The sequence below is a fragment of the Amia ocellicauda genome, chromosome 8, assembly GCF_036373705.1.
Source record: "Amia ocellicauda isolate fAmiCal2 chromosome 8, fAmiCal2.hap1, whole genome shotgun sequence".
Classification (NCBI taxonomy): Eukaryota; Metazoa; Chordata; class Actinopteri; order Amiiformes; family Amiidae; genus Amia; species Amia ocellicauda.
The window spans coordinates 5,737,501-5,759,280 of NC_089857.1; the positions used below are offsets into that span (position 1 = coordinate 5,737,501).

Here is a 21,780-nt window from a genome sequence, read left to right on the forward strand (position 1 = left end):
CATTTTGTATTTGATCTAGGCCTAGATTTCATAATACCCTAGGAAGATATTGCAGTTTTGAAACTGTTACGAAAGTACACCCTGTAACTTTTTCAGCAACTAGACCAATCAGTCCCAGATGTAACTGGTGGATTAAAAATGTATGTGTGATCAAGACTCCACAGCTTCCTTGCATGCATTTTAGCAGGACACTTAATATTATAAGATGCAACTTGTACCAGAAAACAGATTGATGTTTCTTTCCCTTGGACAAATCTAATAATGCCCAGGAATTCATGGCTGCTTAACATTGTGATTTAAATGGCATCGAGTTATCCTTATGTTGGAAGTTGTCATCAATCTGTTTTTAAATTATTATTTTTTTCAGTTAATTGTTTATAAGGTTATTTTCTTTGTACTTTTTTCAGGGAGTCTCCTTTTTTCATTTTTGAAGGATTAAGCAATTTAGATCTCTAACAATTGTGCAGTGTTGATCCTCGGTTGGTTTACTTTGATCAAATTGAGGTAATGAAGCTAATTAGTAGAAAATTAAAACGACACCCTAGATTTTCCAACTTGTGGTCAGTGGCTTTATTTATTGTAGTGGTCTACAGAAGAACTCTCTATTAGACAAATACTTTATCTCCAGCTGTTTTAATAAAATACAAATGTGTGAGGGACAGGCCAGCCTTAAGGCATTTCCTCATAGCGTGATGTTTAAAGTAGACACGTACATAAAAGTCCATGGTTTATGTCTTACTTTACCAGCAGATTCAATTTCAAAATAATACTTCAGGATTTGTTTTTTAAGAAATATTTTAACGAGTGATTCTGAACGGGTGATAAACTCTTTGAATGGACGTTGAAGTTGTACATTAACACTGTGACCTTCAATTGTTCCCCCCTTTATTTTTAATAAATTATTGTAACAGGATAGCAGTTTAACTAATTTAAGTCAGCAGTAAGATTCAAATTACAGTAGGTGTGACACCAGTAATAGTTTTACAATCAAGATGACATTTAATCAAATTTTTTACTCTCCAGGAAATTTGGTTCAAGAGATATGCCTCATTGCCTCCGAAAAATATTAATTACAGAGTGGTCTCCCATAGTCAGGGCCTTTTTATGAAGTGTATAATTTGTAATGAGTGAGAATTAGATATTTGTAATCTAATTGAAAAATGTACAGAACCATCTGCTCTTGCTGTCATGAACACTACGATGTAAGCTGGACCATTTTCTGCTCATGGTGTCCGCCCACATTAATTTACACTGAAATCAAAGATTAAGACCACAGTGATAAAGAAATTCACTGTATTCTGGAGTTAATATAATACAAATTGACACAGACAAGATGTTTCACAGCTAATACACATTTTGGAGAGCTTTGTTTTGCAATGGAGGGTTCCTAAAGTGAATGTGAAATATTATATGAGAAAAATGGCAGAAATTGTACATCAAGGTGTGTTTAAATGTAGACCTGTAGAGCAAACCCGTCTCATTAAATGGACAATAGTAGACTAGCAACAATAATATTAGTCTCCTATTACACAAGTTTTCCATTAACCCGAATTTATCATAACGTGTAAATTGGGTGCAAAGCCTGCTAATTTGCCGTTCTATTTCTGTATTCTGGTACAATGTGGCATCATTATTTCATATCTGTGAATGCAAGGTCCTACACGTTAATCTTGCTAAATCACTCTTTACTGTACCTTCATTGTGTTTTACTTTGTGACCTCCACACGTACTGTTGCAGCTTTCCGTACTTGTCTAGACTTGATTAGGTAATGAACTGCCAGGAAGATGGATAGATACACAAAGTCCCACTCCATGGCCATCACTGTGTGTGTGTGTATGTGTGTATTTATTTTTTTCTGTAGGGGCACGTGCAAACCTTGCAACACGAATGAGCTTGGCCAATGGATTTCCACTGAGACTTCTTTGATTAATGTGGTAACACGGCAGAGAGTACCATAAGACAAATGAGTGACGCAAAGTGCAGGTCGTTATTTTATGTCCAATGTCTTGCCCGAATTTAGTTTATTTGTTTTCAGTTCTTAAAAAATGTCTTGTTGATGGGCTTTTTTGCATTTAAAATGCCTCTAGGTTTTACAATGCTCTGAAATATCTGAATACCGATTTTTATGTATCATTCAGATCATTATAAGCAAAATCACATTCTTATTACCATTTTTAATTATACATGTGCAGTTATTAATGTAATACAATCTCAACAAGCAATATTTATATTTTGTTCAGTGATATTAAATGCACAGGCCCATGCAGAGAAGCAAGGAACCAATGGCTAGTCTCCAAGTATTGTTATGAAACCTGCAAGGGAATGCTTATCATTTTTGAGGTCATTGTAATTAAGGATTATTCTAAACTTTTACTGACTATTATAAGTCATGAGTTTGAGAAAAGCGATGATTGAATTGGTATTTAAGATAAACAAGCTATTTAAAATGTAATAAATAAAAATTGGGACAGTTGGAAGTACAAAATCTCAAAAATCAGACATCAGACATCTCAAAAATGTATCAAAAGCAGATGGTCACAATAAAACGATAAATCCTTTGAGAGGAGCAGGGTGTGATTACCAATCTTAATTAAGGAACGACTGAATAGATTTTATGATGATGCTAAGATCAGATGGTGTGTTTTGTGACACTTATGATTGTGTTATCAGAATACATTCAGAATACATCTGGCTAGGTTTTTTTGTGTAAATGAAACAAAAACATTTGTATTTGTTATTTAAATGTTCCTGTATAATTGGCCATCTTTATGCCAATGTGAAAAGTGCTGTAAAGAATAAAGGTTAAACGTATTCAGGTTAAAATAACTGCTACCATTTGCATACAATTCTGCAGTCAAGCACCCCAGGCTTTTTCAAAGAAGGTATTGTTCATTATACAGTTTTTCAATGTTTAAATATTTACCAGTCAAGGGGGATATTAAGAGTGCCAAACCGCATTATCTGAAAAATATTAGATGAAAAATGTTCTAGTTACTATACCGATTTGATGGGTTTTATAAGGGTTGCTGTGGGCCTACTGTAATCAAAAACAAATTTTATTAGCTCATAAAACTTACACTGTTCTTTTTGAAAGTGTATTAATATACTTACAATAAATCTGTGAAAACAAGATCAATTTAGACCACGATGTATTAGCTAGTGTTTTGCTCATATGCAGCACATTAACAGGGATATATTGATTCTATTATAGTGCACGTCAAGCTTTGTAACCTATTTGCCGTCATTACAAAAACTCTAAACAAGCAATGCATCAAAGTACTAATTCATCGTGAATTCAAGAATACAATCCAATATTTACAATATGGAGGAAGTCTAGGATGTCATTGGAGGAGTTTACATGTGTGTTTTGACCTTACTCGAAACAATATGCCTGAGCCAAAGATTAAATGCCCCTCTCCCTCTCAGGGATTACATGATTTTTCGTTTATTACACTCGGGACGAGCTACTGTTTACTCGACATCATGCAAATTAAGGACAAAGGAGTGAAATGAAATGCAGCACAGCTCTACGTACAATTCTTGTGCTGTTTTTGCAGGAAAATGCGAAGGTGGTTTATTTGTGTGAGAATAATAGAGACTTACACTCACCTAAAGGATTATTAGGAACACCTGTTCAATTTCTCATTAATGCAATTATCTAATCAACTAATCACATGGCAGTTGCTTCAATGCATTTAGGGGTGTGGTCCTGGTCAAGACAATCTCCTGAACTCCAAACTGAATGTCTGAATGGGAAAGAAAGGTGATTTAAGCAATTTTGAGCGTGGCATGGTTGTTGGTGCCAGACGGGCCGGTCTGAGTATTTCACAATCTGCTCAGTTACTGGGATTTTCATGCACAACCATTTCTAGGGTTTACAAAGAATGGTGTGAAAAGGGAAAAACATCCAGTATGCGGCAGTCCTGTGGGCGAAAATGCCTTGTTGATGCTAGAAGTCAGAGGAGAATGGGCCGACTGATTCAAGCTGATAGAAGAGCAACTTTGACTGAAATAACCACTCGTTACAACCGAGGTATGCAGCAAAGCATTTGTGAAGCCACAACACGTACAACCTTGAGGTGGATGGGCTACAACAGCAGAAGACCCGACCGGGTACCACCATGTCCATCCCTTTATGACCACCATGTACCCATCCTCTGATGGCTACTTCCAGCAGGATAATGCACCATGTCACAAAGGTCGAATCATTTCAAATTGGTTTCTTGAACATGATAATGAGTTCACTGTACTAAACTGGCCCCCACAGTCACCAGATCTCAACCCAATAGAGCATCTTTGGGATGTGGTGGAACGGGAGCTTCGTGCCCTGGATGTGCATCCCACAAATCTCCATCAACTGCAAGATGCTATCCTATCAATATGGGCCAACATTTCTAAAGAATGCTTTCAGCACCTTGTTGAATCAATGCCACGTAGAATTAAGGCAGTTCTGAAGGCGAAAGGGGGTCAAACACAGTATTAGTATGGTGTTCCTAATAATCCTTTAGGTGAGTGTACTTACGTCACTGAATCCATGCCTGTCACGTGACAACTTGTTCAAATTAAATCGGGTACAGCTGTGGCTAGTTTAATATTTCGTTTTACTGATCTTACCTGAGTGTTCTTTCACGTCACTGATGGAGCTGCAACAAGAATGTTTTATAAAGTTTACAACCAGGATTACAACATGAGGTACAGTACTGAACATGAGATGGTTTCGCACGTGGAAATGGGCATGTTTTACCATGTGTTTCCATCATTTTAACGTCTTTCACTGGAGTATTTTGGACTCTGTCACCATTTTACATAACTTAGCATTCCAGTATCACAATGTCTTGTTCATTCAGAGGACTCCACTTGACTTCTAGCACTAATGCTATCACTGCTCTTCAGTCCCCTTCAGTGGAATTAGTTTCTTGTGAATCGCTGCCCCGTTCGTACATAATCCTGGTAAACACTTCAAAATGCATGTTCAATGTAGAGGTTTCCAAATGTGTCACTCACATATTGAAATGAAACCAATCATTTTACATTTTGTTTTTATCAATTAATCACTTGCTAAATAAACATCTGTTTGTGGCATGGCATTCGCTACTTCCTGCACCTGTACCCAGCAGGTGTTGATCACTTCAGAAACAGCCTTGTTGAGTACAGTTCCTATCTGTAGACTCATTCATTGTGAGGCAGGAGACATGCTGTGTTTTCACCCTAGGAACACTCAACTGGCATGTCTCGGGTGGAATCCCAGGTGGAATGTAGAATGAAAATTGAGTCTGTAGACTTGGATGACCGTATTCAACAATACAATCAGGTTCTTCCACTTGACGAAAAGACCCTTGGAATCAAACTAGCCTTCTTAAACCCTGTAACCCTTTCAGCTCCAGTACTCTGTACTCATGACAAGTGTTTAGGTTCACTGTGGGCTCAGTGTGGACAGTACAAGCTGTAATCATGCTCCTGCATTTCAGACAGTGATGATTTGTTGGGCTCTTGTTGTTTGGTTCTTCTCCCTATTATAGGGCTTCAATGGCAGATTGTTTACCTCATATTTGGGTTTCTTCTTCTTATAAAAGGGTAATTGTTTAATAAAGGGTGATGTAATTGTTGACTCTGAAATGATTTTGATTTGTTCTGTGTAGCACTGAGGCCTCTCTTCTGTGTGAATCTGTATATAAAAGGACATGCCTTGGCACTCATATTGTAACAGTATTGTCTTGGCTTCATTGGTATTCTGAATCTCTAATATCCCCCAGAAAGCAACAACAGTCGTAAAAGGAATATGAATGCATCTTACAGGCACACTTTAAGTTGTCTTTTTCTTGCTCTCCTTCTTCTCAAACATGCGTGTCTACAAAAATACACCCAGTGCAATTATTGTCTTGGTAATTAAAAACACTTGAATTGGGAATGCATAACATGCAAATTCAATGTGCTATAAATTAAAGGTGAGGTTTCCCACAGTGGATGCAGGTCTGTATTCAATACTGCAACATATGTATTATGAAACCATAACAATACATCTTAAATGAACATTCTTTCCTTCATACATTTAAATGTGGTATACATATATACCACATGCTACCACCAAGCAAGTTAAATCTATTTACTTTTGACATTCTGAGAAATGTTGCATTGGCTGTTATTTTTTTGTATTCTTTCCACCACTACCTTGTTTATGAAGTCATGCCTACAGAAACAAAAATGTGTATAAGCTTCAGCAGTAAGCCAAAGGTCTCCATATACCAAGTCAACAATGTTATCCTCTAAATATTGTTATTTACTGTAAAAACAGGTTAATTATTTATATGATGCATAAACTTTAGCACTAGCCTGACACATGGCAAGTCGAGCGTTTACTCGTTAGTCTTGGATATAATGAGGTGATTTAATTCAGTAGTTTGAAATCCTGAATGAGAAGGCCAATCCTAAGCATTCCTTTCAAGCTCTATGGTGAAACAAGGACCAGAAGTCACTAGTAGAAGTTGAGATTTTAGCAGTGCAACAAAAGAAGGAAAAAACAAATGTAGTATGCATTGACAAAGCAGAAATGGAGGGGTGGGGTGGGGGGGATAAAAGTCCATAAAATACACAATCTAATTTGCCCACCTGGTGTTACTTGGCTGATGGAGACAAGCACAGATAGAACGTGCGTCATATCAATGTGTACTGCTTCACATTTTGTGTGGAAATAAAACCAATGAATCAAGGGTTGAATCTTATCACAGCCTCCCCAGAATGGCTGAATAAAATGAAATTCCCTTGATTTTCATAAGTCATTGCCCTTTTCAGAAACCCTGCGCAGATTAGATTTTGGTTTGACTGATGTGTGTTTGCGGACACCCACGTCAACTATAAATCTCATAGACGTAAGGCCCTTCTCCCCTCCCCCCCCAGGTAGTTGGGGGTGAGAAGGGCAGTATGGCAGCTTTGAACCCTGGTAAACTTCACATTCCTATACCAAATTCATAATGAAATCAAATCGATTGCTGTCGACAACACCATAACAAGCTCACGGAAATGAACGCCACAGAAAAAAATTTAACCGCAATTGGGCACATCTACACCTTGGGTCTAGTGAGTTTCTTGCATTGCAAATTTTGTATTCCAGCAAGGGTAGCCTGTTTTAATAATTGTGGTGGAGCACTGATTTAATATATGAAGAAAGACATGCACACACCAGCTGGCAAAAGGAGAGCAACGGCAATCTGGGTAATGCTATATGAGCTATTTGTTGAATTAGTCTCTGCCATTTGTATTTGAAGCTTTTGGTATTGACACATTGAACAGTGTATAATGCTCTGGGCTTAAAATCTGCTTTTTTTTTTTTTTTTTTTTTTTAAGTAACTGGGTGTTCAGTGTCTGTGTGTGTGAGCAGATGGGGTCAAAGGTAGAGACGTACTTTCTTCAATTTCAGTACATTAACAGTACTCCGTAGTGAGTATAGTAGTGGTAGTGGTGATGGCATTTGTAACTGCTTCCAGATTGAAAGGACAGTGGGGGAAAAAAGCTACATATATTTATTTTTATTGTGTGAGCCTTGACCCACTTCTATATCATACATGAAATACATATACAATAACTTTTTCTTGCTCGCTTGTTCTTAAAAAATATTTGTTATCAATTCTATTTTCAACAGCAAGTAACCGCTATTAATGTACTTTGTGTTCACTGCAGTACTAGGCAATCATTGTACTTTTCATGTAAGCACATAATAATAAATTTTATATGAGAAACCAGCCAATCACAGAGCAGCATTTCCCAAAATTCCTAAACCTCTTATCTTGTGTATAAATCCCTACGTAGAATTGTCCGTATTTTAAAATGTATTTGCTTTCCAATGATAAGGACACTTAAATGGTAGTGATTCAAGTTTCACAGGATGTACATTTGATTTTATTAGTTATGTTTCACTGGAATGAAAACCCAACATTAATGGTCTACTGTAGGTCAGTTATAGCGGAACCTGGACTAAAATGTTTTAGATGTAGAGAGGGGGTTGACTGTTAAATTTTACCAAAACATAAATCTCCAAGTCCTCTTGCCCAAATTGCATGAGATCGATTCTCTCTTATACAATAAGAGACACCCGTCACATGACCTATTCTCTTTTACAACAACAACAACAAAATGCTGCATATCCCCCAAAATAAAATATAAATTACTTGGACCACTGATTAACCAGAAATGGCATTCAGCCCTGTCTGGGTGATTTAGTGCTTCATTATGCCTCTGCCCTATTTTAATTTGCTGCAGTCTTTGATCTCTCCATCAGTTATCACTGCACTTTGATGCAACCTAATGCTAAGTCGGACGATTAACTTAAAGGTTATGTTGCATGTAGAATGAGTTTTCTAACTATCTGTTCACACACTATATATAGTATGGTATTATGTCCCTGTTTTCTTTTCTCTTATTTTTAATTCTGAACAATGTTGCCCCACCTCGGTCACATTGATTTGTGAGCAGCCAAAGTTAGGCCATCCAAACTACTGACATAATAGGAACACTGGCCCAATGCCAGTGGCTGTCTAGGTACCTACCTGGGCAAATATCCAGTGTTAAGGCAATCTGTGTTGTCCTTAATTTATTTAAATTAACACCATTTTTCTTTTTTTTTAACTGATGCAGCCTGCAGTCTTCCTATTCCAATTTTCTTACAGCAAAACTATTAACTGGAAAATAAAGAGTAATTATGCTTAAATTAAATTGTTTAGAAAAATGGATGTCCACTCTAGATGGAACACATGATGCACTGCAGTCGAACGTTGTCATTGAAGCCCTGGATGATGATACTTTTAGTCAAATCAATATCTGTCAATACATTTCAAAAACTTTTTAAAAACCTTTTAGAACAATGTTATTTCATTCACATTCCTATATCTGTCAAGTTAACTGATTATGTGATTAGATGTTGGAAGGCTCTGAATATCTGTTGCAAATATTTTTGTCAGTCCCTCTCAGTATAGTCAACAGTTAACAAAACTTAATAATAATAACAATAATAATAATAAACATTTGGGAGTTTTACAGATGCATTAGATTACTGAAATCTGAATAATATTGACATGGACCATTGTACAGTGTGTTTGTGTGGGTAGAAGTATTCACCCCCTACCAACAATTTCACAGTTTGTTGAATTGCAGATAATTGCAGTTTTTTTTTATTAAAAATCAAACTTAACTCTCTTTTATGTTCATGAGGTTGAATGTCATCAAAATCTGGCAAAAAAATGTATAAAAAGAAATGTTCTGAAATGTTCCTAAATCACCTTTTGGGCATGTTTACAGTATACAATATCAGTCCAAGATGTTTTGCTTTTGCTATTTTGTTATTGTAATGTGAGATTTTAGTGTAAAACAAACAAATTAATGCACGCCAAGGTTGCTTTTGATGGTATGCTTTAGTTCTGTTTGGGTAGGTATAGAAGTGAATGTTTGCATTTCAGTTTGCCCATTACATGTCGTCCAATAATCATGATCATTATGGTCATATGCAATTCTTTACTTATTTGTTAATTTTGTAGGTGGCGTAGTCATGTCATGCTACAGGGTTGGGAAAGCCTTTATTTTAAATGACCCTTGTTATTAGATTACTTTGTGCGAATTGTACTGCAATACAAATATTTTTTTTCACCCTGCAAACACACACTATAATGCACATTACTGTACATTAGCCAGTTGGAATGTTGGAATGTTGGGAATGTGGGATTGTTGATTGCGTATTCATTCATCACTGAGGATAAATCTCCTTTTTGGTTGGAATAAGAAAATAAGTATAATCTTCACTTTTTCCCACCACTGTGGACACAGTAATTATAGTTTTCCATAGACAACAGGAAGTGTAACTGTCATGAAATAAGACCATGAAAAAATGCTAAGTTGTTTTGTAGTTTTTCCACTGAAAAATTTATGGAGAATAAGTGCTTCAAATGGAAGAATGTACATTTTGCTCATATTAGATTTGTAATAGATTATTAGATTGTGTAAATTAAAAAAAGAAAGTCCTATTTGAAAGTTTCATGATTGCAAACTCAGATGGCAAAAAATAAAACAATTGTAAAAGCTGCAGGGGGTTGAATACTTTTATCTTCTGGTTATACGTTTGGCAATCAAATCAGAAGTACCAACTCAATTGAGTTACCAAATCTTCAAAAAACTGCTGTAGAAAATATTTAGATAACTTACTTAGTGAATGTAAAACTTATCTGATATGGTTTTAAATAAACTAGAAAGGAGATCTTTGATCAGGTAATTGTATTATTTGCTATCTTGAACATGGCTCAATGTTTCATGACTAATGTAGATGGAAACCCCACTGCTATTACAGCTAATTATAGATATTTTGAGTGTGTTCACGCAGCCAAACTACAATATTTGATATATTTTAAATAATTGTGGAGAGGGTTGAGAGAGTGTGTACCAAACACCATATAAAGCTGGATACTAGGATGCAATCCGTAACACAGACCTGTTCATAGGACACGCACCTCTTTTTAAAAGCACATTTATTTAAAAAGTGATTAATTGCCTGGCTTTTACTGCCCTTCTCAAAAATACCAGAAACCATATTAGCAGCCAGAACCTGACAAGATTCAACTCTAATGACTGAGAAAGTGCTTTAGGAAGCAATATGGGCTTAATCATCCTGGCCATAAGGCAATTTATTGGCCAAACCAGATTTTGTGATCCAGCCGGTTACAATTTCAAAAATAAATAAAAGATGATGATCATAGCTACATGGAATAATTACTACCATAAAGTCTGTTAATGATCTTAATGGCAGAGAAAAGACTAATAATGAGCACTAGATAAGCAATGCAATGTCTGTCTGAAGAGTTGTGATCATGTGGCATGTACATAATACATAATTTTTTTACAGCAATTAGGCCTTAAAGAAATCCAGAGCTTTTGTATAATGTGTGTGGAGCATTATTAAAATATGGAAGATGTATAAAACCGAGACTGTAAATCTAATAATCTTAATAAAGCTTATGATGTCTGCCTTGATCAGTGTTGAATACTGTTTTGCTATTTACCTCAATTCTTTTTTCTCGATTTACATTTCTACATTGCCTTTCGACTTTCAAAAGCTGGTGCTTATTGATGTCATGTTCAGTAATATTACTTTACAATTACTTTTGATGTGACAAAGTACATTGTATGTATAACATGTATGTTATTACTAAGTTGTAATGTACATTAGACTTTATAAATACTCTTTATTTTTGTATATAACTTCCTCCTATCACCACCACCTTGCTGCTAGTGGCTTTTCTTAAAAATAAGGGAAGTCGCAGAATGCAGGTATTGATACTGTGCAAGGAGTCAGGAATCTGGGTCAGAAATTCTGTGTAACGGATATAATGACATTCTGTGTTTGCCATCTTAGAAGTTAGATACAGCATCTGCCTGAATTACTTGCATCCAGAACTATTTTTAAATCTATTTTTGGAATACAGTCTGACCCTAGATTCTGGTTCTAGTGCCATTTATAAAAGTTGACTTGGTTCTTCAGTCTGTTCTTAAAATGGTGCTAATTTTTTTGTAGCGAAAATTGGTCTGGCTGATGCACTTTGGAAATGGCCTCTTACAGTATCTGTGAAATTACTAAATGCTTTGCCTCCCACTCCCTTGGAAAGAAATGGAGGAGCTGTAAGCACACTAGAACACCACAAAGAGCAATCTGTGATATAAATATGGTCAAGTCTTTGACCATGTAGAGGTGAATATCCCCATGATACAAAAATAAATTGGTGTTTATTTTGGTAGGTCAGTGAGTTCAAAGCAATGCAAATGCTCTCTGAATTTCAAATAATATTAATAACTTCGTACACACATTAATTCATTTTATATACACATTCTAGATCTTGCTTTGATCCTGAAGCAATATAAAGCAGTCTTTCCCAACCATTGTACCTTCAGACATTAACAGGTATGCCATTGTTAAAGGCCACACATTAAATAAAAGTAATGCAAACATATAAATGAATAAGAAAAAAACCTCTCATTTACATACATTAAATACGTTCCTGACAGAACTAAACAAGATTGGAGTGCCACCAAGTATTTTCATTTAAGTAGATTGACTGATTATACCTACATTAAACATAGACATATTCACTTCATACAGGCATAGTAATGCATTTACCTTTCACCTACACAATAATCAGAATTTTATATTCGGAAATATTTCTAGTGCTGAATGGAAAGATTTGAAGTAATATGCAATTGTATTAAATTGGTAGGTAGCCTGACACAATTTAGGTCCAACAGTCTGAACCATAACCCTAACTAATGTGAAAATTTCAAGCTGGGTCCATAGAAATGTATAGTTTAGTTAATTCCTACTTCCATCTGTATACCTAATTGAAGCTTTATTACATTCTCAAATTTGAGAAAAATCTGTCCTTTTCTGAAGCCTCTCTCACACTAAGCAGGTCAGGTATGTAATTTCTTACAAAATGTTCAGTGAAAGGGTTAGATCTACAATCACTGAAACAAGTACACAGTGTAAACGTGCGTAGTGCCTTGGTCATTGCTGGCTGACCCACCTCCGGATGTGGGTTCGTATTATGCGGTCAACCCACTTTCCACCCGTGTACATGTTTGCATACAAAATCATAACTTGGGTTGTTGTACTAGTGTGAAAAGGACACTAATATTCCAAATCATTAGATAATACCAATTGGTACTGAATATACCGAAATATATATTTTTTAATTCTGAACTGTAATACTGCAAGGTTACATAAGTTTTAAATTATTTAACTTACATTGCCTAATTTGGTGTGGGCCATGGAACTTTACAAGGAACACACATGAGAACAAAATATGAAATAATTCCTACCAGAATTACAAATCTCTATTCCCCAGGGCTATTTTCTTGCTGAAAGTTAATTATGTTATAAAGTTTACAATGGGATGGGAGCACAGGAGGGGTTAGTGTGTCTGCTCAAAATGTTAGGTTAAGTGCCTTAGGCTTGGAAATACTGAAAAAAACAATTTTAAAGAACAGAAATCAATGTTGTACTTAGTTCTATGTGTTTCGTTTGCTGATTTTCTACAACCCATATTAGGGAAATCTTGTCCTAATTCCCTACACTTAAATATTCAAAATCAAATCCTAGATTACTTATTCAATCAGGAAGGAAAACCTGATATATACATCTTGTTTTCAAACAGTTATAGGTGAAGGGAGCACATGTGACAGACATACAACCATTTACTTTGGTAACAAAACCCTTTTAGGTCCCATTACTACATACCAGCTCTGCTTCTGTGTAGCGATTCAGATTGGATCAAGGTTATTCCCGAGTTTTGGAAACACTGAAATGAATTTTATGGTGCGCATGCTGGAGTGATTAGTATAATGCCTGTGCCACATGCGTACAGCAAAAACTGCTGCTGGTATGTTGGAATAATTTATTGTGCAACCAAAGAGAAACGCAGGCATTGCTCTGAGTCATATTTTTGATATATGATGCTTACAGTATTGAAAAACAAACCTGTATATGTGGCCATCATTTAGAACGGGGCCAAATCAAAATCCTCCTCCCAAATTATATGAATAGTGAGTAGTTGATGGTGTGCGTGGCACATGTTAGTAGAGGATTTAAATCTTTAGTGAGAGTCATTTGTAGACGCTAGTGGTTTTAGATCACACAGTTTTTCAAAGCAAAATGATTAGTAGTGTGAAACAAGCTCCTTCACACAACAATGCCCTGAGAGAGTTCTCATTTATGCTGTATAAAGACAAATAAAGGATCTGGTAGAATCGGCTTGATAACGTAGCGACCCGGCTACAGTAGTCTTGGGGCCCTGTGTGTAGTTGAAAGAGGATATGGTGGGGTTGCCCTGGGCAGGTTCTGAGGGTCTGGGAGGGTCTGGGAGTTTTGCAGGAATCGGCACCTGTCTGTCCCTGGGGAATGGCCAATTGTGAGCATGCATGGTTGATTGATGTGCAGTGCATGCTCGCAGTTTGCAGGTAACTGGGGAGACGGGCGGGTTCAAGGGGGAGTTATTACATTTGCACAGTCTGGTGGGAGAGGGTCAGAACAGGGCTGGGTTTTAGGGAAGTAGGCTATGGTAGAGTTACTGGAGTTACAGTGTTATTAACATTCTCTTTATTTTGGCTACAGCTGACGGTAGTATGAGTATCACTAAATAGACTGTGTATTTGAGTTGAACAGACTCTGAGCACCTCCTTCATAAAACGGAATGTATTAGCTTTGCAGAGGGAGAAACTATAGAATATTCACCTTTTAACCAAAAATTGGTAAGGATTCTCAAAGGTATAGAGCTAGAGCAAATCCCGAAGACTAGTTCTAGTCATTAGGGTGTGGGTTGCACAATGTTTTGAGCTTTAGAAAAAAATACTGAAATGTGCGAAACGTTTGAGCCACTCAATTTTTGGTAATTTTTTAAGTAATAAATGATAAAAGGCCTGGATAAATAACAATTCTTGACAGTGTATCGATTCTCTTATCAGAGCAGTCGTAAGAGTAGGAAACCACCCATTGGTGCTATGAAATGATCATTTACAGACCCTAAGGTATTGTCAGTTTAATTTTTTTTATTTCTTAATAAGGGTTTAACAAGCCTTTAGTTTCTTGTCAGAAACATCTGCTGAAAATGAAAAGATACGCTCTCTTCAAACCTTATAGTTATGTTTGTAATTAATAATTTGAATGCGGTAGAAATTTAATGTTTTTCATTCATTCCTTACATTGGAGTAAACGGACTGCTTTATTTTAATGGAGAAAGTGTTCACTGAAGCACCACACATTAATGCATCCAGTAAAGTAACCCCTTGTTTATGCCAATACCCTCTTGTCCTTGTCATCTGCTGGCTAATTAGCTCTACCTACCCATCCTTTTATGTATAGCCTGCATCTTGGATATACCTTTTATGTACACTTTAGGTTTCTGGCTGCTGTTATTAGTAGTTGTGTGATGGTAACCTTGTTGTCTATGTGTCTGATAAACTTCTCTTTCTTGTCCTACAGCAGCGGATGGTGAAGAGCCTACTTCAGCAGGTGCGATATTTCTAACTCTGGTAATTCAGTGTTCCCCTCATTGTGCATTTGCAAGTATTCTTTTATTGGGCTTTGATTTCAGCTCTGCATGCTTTACCCTTTTCTACTTTCTCCTTACCCGTTTCTGTGCTTCATATCCAATGTTTTCTTTCCTCCTTCTCCTATCCACAATACAGTGTGTACTTTGTCAACAGGTAATTGTGTCAGGAAGTGACTGCTTTTCTGTATGTTTGATATCTGAAGTTAATTTCCAGTTTTTGTCTGAAATCTCTTGCTCTCTTTTTGTTTACGTCTTAGTTATGCTATTTGTTTTTTTAAATTCAGACCGTGTGGAAAATGTGTGTTTTGGTAGGTTAGTTTTGTGTACTAACAATGTGTCAAACCCCAGTTTGGTGTACTGAGGAATCTTTTATGCTCCGGGTGCTTCAGCACTTTGTGGACACTCACAGTTCACTCTTTCAAATGAAGTTCACTTACATGCAGACATCCCAGAGGGAAATTGATTGCAGATCAATCGATGAAAAACACCGGCACTGAAATTAAGATGTAACTGTAGCTCTCCTAACAGGGTATATGATGTTGGAAATTTGCAAAGCCATTTATTACAAAGTAGCTCTTGTTGATAGAAGAAAATTACGTATCCATAGTAAAGATAATGTGTGTGACGCAGCAAGGGACCTGAACCTAAATATATAAGAAATGGGATGCTGCTGATTTACAGGTTTATTTAATGAGAATTCATGTTTAAGGTCTAATTGCTCACTCTTTCTGAAATAGATATGCTTTTCACTACCATTGTATTTGAACATACATGTCCATTTCATGCTTAAAGGTGGTCAAATCCTTGGTAAAACAAAAATGTTCAGATTACAAAATACAGGGAAACGCTATATATTCTGATATCTATGGTACCATGGACCTTCGAGTGTTGGTACCTCACTATAAAATCTGTGAAGGAACAAGTCTGCAAGGGCAGCAGTGTGGAGTAGTGCTTAGGGCTCTGGACTCTGGAGCAGGAGGTCATGTGTTCAACCAGGTGGGGGACACTGCTGTTGTACCCTTGAGCAAGGTACTTTACTTTACAACCCCAGCTGTATAAATGGGTAATTTAATGTAAAAAGTATGTGATATATTGTAACAATTGTAAGTTGCATTGGATAAGGAAATGCTAATGCAAAACAGACTTCAGAAATGTAATAGTAATAATCAGTGACATTAATCTCGATACAAAAGTTTGTCTTTGTGAGTTTCTATAGTCTATATAGACTATAAGCCATTTTCATGTCCTCTATTTTAAAATATGAATATTTCTGTTTTGATGATTTAACATTAACTTTAAACATGAAGTCCTTAGTAGTAGTACTGCTTGACAAAGCGTAACTGAATGTTTGCAGTGAACATCATCCTGAATGGACATGCGATAGGATGACTCAGTTTTATGCTCTGGTATTACATGGTGCTAATAACCGCTTGGGAATGAATGGCTTTTTTATAGGCTAAGATAACACTCCTTCTGCATTCTCTAGTGATTGGATCAAATGGCGCTGTCAACCACGATAATTTCATCAAATGCTATAGTTTGGTGAGACTTCTGGGAGCTTAAACTGCATAAAGTGCTGTTTTTTGGAGTTTTATCTTTGCAAGAGAACTGTGAAGGTAGTGAGTTTGTCAACAGTAAGGACTATATGAGTTAAGAAAAAGAATTGTAAGCACCTTGGAAAGAAAGATCTTAAATAATAAATAAAAGCATATATACAGTACATAATTCAGAACTGCAATGGTCTTATCACTCAACATCTGCACTTTAATGCTTTGAACACATTTAATACATATAACTATAGTTTTCTATATATTTTTCCTTCTATCCTCCCCCTGATTTGTATAAATATGCTCAAATATGCACAAGGGAGTTTCAAAATGCATTTAAACTGTTTCACCCCTTGTGCTTAATGTCGACTACACCCACATAAGGCAAAGCAGCAGTGACAAGATTTACTTGCAGCTTTGTTCTTATTATCCTGATGTAATATATTTCAGTTATTAACATACCTTTTTACTCCATGTTATACTATATAACCTTTTGGATGACTAAGGCTATTTAATGCACTTTAAATTAACATAAGCCACACTGCAGATACAGAACGTTATAATAGATTATCATAAATGCATGCTAATGCAAAATGGACAATCTTTTGGCATTATGAATCAATATTCCACACAATTTTCAGATTTTTTTCAAAACAACTTTCCCCATAAACTTCTTGGCTACCTCAGAAGATTTAACATTCAGATTTCCCCTTGTTTTTATTCACATCCTGATACTTGCTGGATGAGCTAGATGACACCAATGATATGCATTTTATGGCTTTAGACTCCTGTAGGCCATCCCTGACTATTATATGTCTTAAGGAGAGAGTTTAAAAATATATTTATAGAATAAAGCAGCTATTTAGGTTACATGTGCATCATAAACTGTGATAATAATGTTCCAATTATACTACACACGTTTGTGTGTTGCATGTACATATACGAGAGCATTTGCAATGGAAAGTAATATGGCTGGGTAATTAGTAGGTAAAAATATAAATAATGAATCAATAATTCAACCTATGTGTTGTACAAATTCCCCATCATCAATCAGTTGATTTAGCAGCAAGACTTCAGAACCGTGTTCAATTTTGCAGTCTGACAGTGCACCCTTAAGGACTATAACAAAGCTCATTTCACTTAAGCATTCAATAAAATCATATTTCTAGAAATAACACAAATATATGGTTGGATTTTGCTCTTGCTATACCCTGTCTCCTAAAATATTTTTTTATATATGAAATTAAGAATGTCATAAAGAGTTCACACACTATTCTCACTTTACTGTGCTTTACACAGTGGGTGTGTGTTTGAGAGGCAGACTAAGCTCTGAGTCAGCCAATTCTCTGTTGTATTCCACTGAGGACAAGATAATTGGGTCTGACTTGCTTCAAGTGCCAAAAACAGCCTTAATATTTTAACATCTGAGAAAAGTATTTCTATCAGTTGTAGCCCTCTTCTTTTATCATATTGAAACTTGGGCAACTGGTCACTTTGTAAGAGCTCTTTTTAATCTTGACAGAAAATGCCACACATACGCGCCCACACAAACGCACACACTACCTCCCCAGTGGCATACAAAGTTTTAAACCATAATTCAGATGGTCTTTTTTGGATTTTATTATTTTTTTAAGAAACCATATATTTTTTTTTTTGTCTCTTATTCCTCGGAAAATATTATCCGCTTTCCTTTTTAACACATTTATTTTTTCCTAAAAAGGGCAAGAAGTCATTATCACTTTGTATTTGTAGACTGAGAAAGGGCTAAAAAAATATCATGTTTATATCATCATCAGATATAGGAAAGTATTTAATGGTGAATAAAAGAAACGGCCAAGGCAGAGAGAACAACTATAAGTGGAGAAAGTTCAAGCCTAATCCTTTCATTGCCAGCTTTCAACTTCTACCAATTCCTATTCCACATCAAACCTCTCTATATCAAAGAGTAGAGAGATCTTTGAGACGATGTTATTCTGGGCAGAGTTGTGATGGGAAAAAAAACATCAAAAACACCTAGCATGGGTACTGAACCATCCTAGATTGGTCAAAAGAGTACTGGATAAGAATGTTATGGTCACATGAAATGTTTGATTTTTCAACTCTGGAAAGGGAGTTTGAGAAGTATAACATGACAATTTAACATTCTTTAGTAGAATACATAGCAGTAAAATTATATACATTTGTATTATATTTCAAAAACAGATTTCTATTTTAAAACTGGATTAATTTGTCAACATTCTGATGAGTGAAGGGCTTTCAACAACAGAGTGACCCAAAACACACAGCCAGATTGAATCTCAGTGGGGAAAAAAGATACAAAAGAAAGGCATTGCTAATATTGATGAGATCAGTCTGTAATGAAATGAAAGCAAAATGTATTGGTTTGATTTTTCTCTGGAAAGTTAACTAGTTTTCATGCTAGTCAATAGTATATTTATATTTTCCCATTGTAAACTGAATTTCAGTCAAATTTCCAGTTGGCTGCCAGTGTGTGCTAACCGTATATTAACACAGTTTGATTATTACTTTTTGATCTGAATCTTTAAATAAATAAAATTAAATATCAGAATAAAGCATGCTTTGTTTAGATGCACCATATGTATAACACTTTCCGACTCCCTCATTACATGCAGTATACCTGAATTAAAACAACGAACCATCCCAAAGCCAATATCATGTTTTGTTCTCCAGTTTATGCTATGATCTAAATGTACTCGCATAGAGAACAGTGGTTTGGTACCAAAAGGTCAATTTAATGCTTTTGATTAAAATATGCATCATCAGGGATCTGATGTTTGTTTAATTTCATGTGTTGACATTTACTGGAACTTTTACTGGGTAGAGGCATGATGTTTTAATGCACTAGGGGATTAGATAGATTATTTGTGCAGGGGGTATCCTGGGCTGAAACTTAACGCCTACTTTGGCTAAACTAGTGCATTGTATAAGGACCAATCTAAACTCCGTTTGTTTAGATTTTTCCCATCTGGGGTATTAGTGACCAAAATAAAAGTAAATGAATACATACTAGGGTAAGGCCTTAAAAATCATATTTGTGGTCTCATTTTCCTTCTATAACTCAAACAAGTTAAATGGTATTATTGGGAATCACTGACGTATGCAGTTCTATATTGATTTGCTCATTATGGAATTAAATTAAGCCTCTTAGAAGAGGAATGGTTTCTTTTAAATATTTGACTAAGAGAATAGCTTTTCTAGTTCCTACATTTTATTCCATAATATAAATACATTTGTTAACATACAAACTAATTCAAATCTAATGTTAATAGTACAAACCAAAATTCACAAATGTTTCACAAGTGTATAATGTATCTACCGTATTTTAGCTTAACAATTATCAGTAGGAGTAGAGCCAGTGGACAACCGTCAAGAAGATATTAAGATCTGAGTATCAGTTTTACCCACAGATATGAACTGATCTGTACTGGGATAAAACTCTTTTGTAGTTCAGTCTGCTTGGAAAGTTTTTTTTTTTTTTTTTGTGTGCGTGTGTGTGTGAATTAACCAACATTTATATATTTTTATAAACCAGCAAATCGTTGCCCCGGATAAGTGCATCTGCCAATAAATACTAATAATAATATCATAATTACTATTACTTTTAAACCAATCTTTTATTCCCTGGCAATCCCACTGCTTGTTTATTAGAGGTGCCTATTTTTTAAATAACCAGAATTAAGATTACGTGTTATTTTGAGAAGTCCATGTAAGAATACCAAGTTTTTGTATTGAAGAGAATATTCTACTTTTAGAAATGTGAATAAATACAAAAAACTTAAACTGTATGAAAGGGCTCTGTGTGTGATAGAGCCTGTAAGACTGTATATCATATATATGATGTACGGTCTGTGTGTGTGTGTGATATATCTGTCTATCTGTCTATCTGTCTATCTGTCTATTCACACACACATAATACCTGTGCTGCATTTCCCAAACAAGAGGAGAACCCCTGAGTGGGATATTCACACTGTTGAGATCCCAGGGAACAACACCCCATATTTGCAGCTTACTGGAAACTATGAAATACAAATCCCACAAGCATGAGAATTGTGCAACTATCCAGGGACCCCCATCCCCCAGAAAATATATACTGTTTTTTTTTTTCTATTCTAGGTCATGTCTAGAAATCATGTTTTACAGCAAAAGGAATATTCTGAAACTTTATTTTAATTTTGTATGTATGTTGTATACATGACTATCTTTTTAGGAGGGACTGTAGTGTGTTGTGTATGTCAGTTGTGTGTGTTAAGGGGTGGGGCAGTTAATTGTTCCATCTTTGAAATTCGAGGGGATTGTAGGTATGGTTTCCAGGGTAAGGGTTAACCCCATGGAAGAAGTGGGGGGACTGTGATTGGGAGAGCCGGTCACAGGGCACAGGGACATATATAGGGGTGGCCTGGTTCTCGCTGGGCTGAAGTAGTTAAGCATAAAAGGCTAAAACAGTACAATATAATACAAAACTATTTGCTTGCTAAGATGCTTCTTTTGATATTACATCTTTCATACACATTCTTTTGTTTTTTTTATCTTTATTATAACTGTATTTTGATTTAAACCGTATGACTGCTGCAATCCTTTGAAGTAGATGTCTGCAATAATGTGCCATTCTTTCTTCAGCAGTTTACTACAGATCATAAGATTTCCCCAATGTCTGCCTGTCCAAAAAATCACCATACAATTTGGCTATGCCCTTAAACAAACCAAACGATTTGATTTGAGAGGCTTGAACCATTGCTTTTAATATTTAATTATACTCTCAGTTTTGGTCTCGATTTGTTTTGGGAAGTGATTTGCTTTGGTTTAGATTTGTTGTCAGTGACACCATTTTATTAATTTTCAAATAACTAATTAAACATGAAGGAAGATCTTCTAACCACGATAAAAATCAGAAACCACTATAATTCAAGGTTAGGCATTAATTTTATGACATCAATTAATATCACATTTATACTAAATCACTTTGAATTCTGTGGATCAAAAAAGAAAGAAACATTTGAACACCATTCAAATTTTGCTCTACAAGCAGATTGCATTTATGGAAAACTGTTCACAGTTACAAATACTGTATACAGTTTACTCCAGATAATTGCATAGGCTTTGGACTGCCCTGATATTATGCACTTAACCAACTTTAGGC

General features: G+C 35.7%; 1 protein-coding gene across 3 annotated transcripts in view; it reads left to right on the forward strand.

Moving 5' to 3' along the window:
* LOC136755360 (EGF-like repeat and discoidin I-like domain-containing protein 3) overlaps positions 1-21,780 on the forward strand; it is a 195,649-nt gene that overhangs the window by 37,140 nt on the left and 136,729 nt on the right. For all 3 annotated transcript variants that reach the window (XM_066711884.1, XM_066711885.1, XM_066711886.1), the window contains one exon: positions 15,006-15,035. In XM_066711884.1, the coding sequence (XP_066567981.1) occupies positions 15,006-15,035 (30 nt within the window). The remainder of the gene's footprint in view (positions 1-15,005; positions 15,036-21,780) is intronic.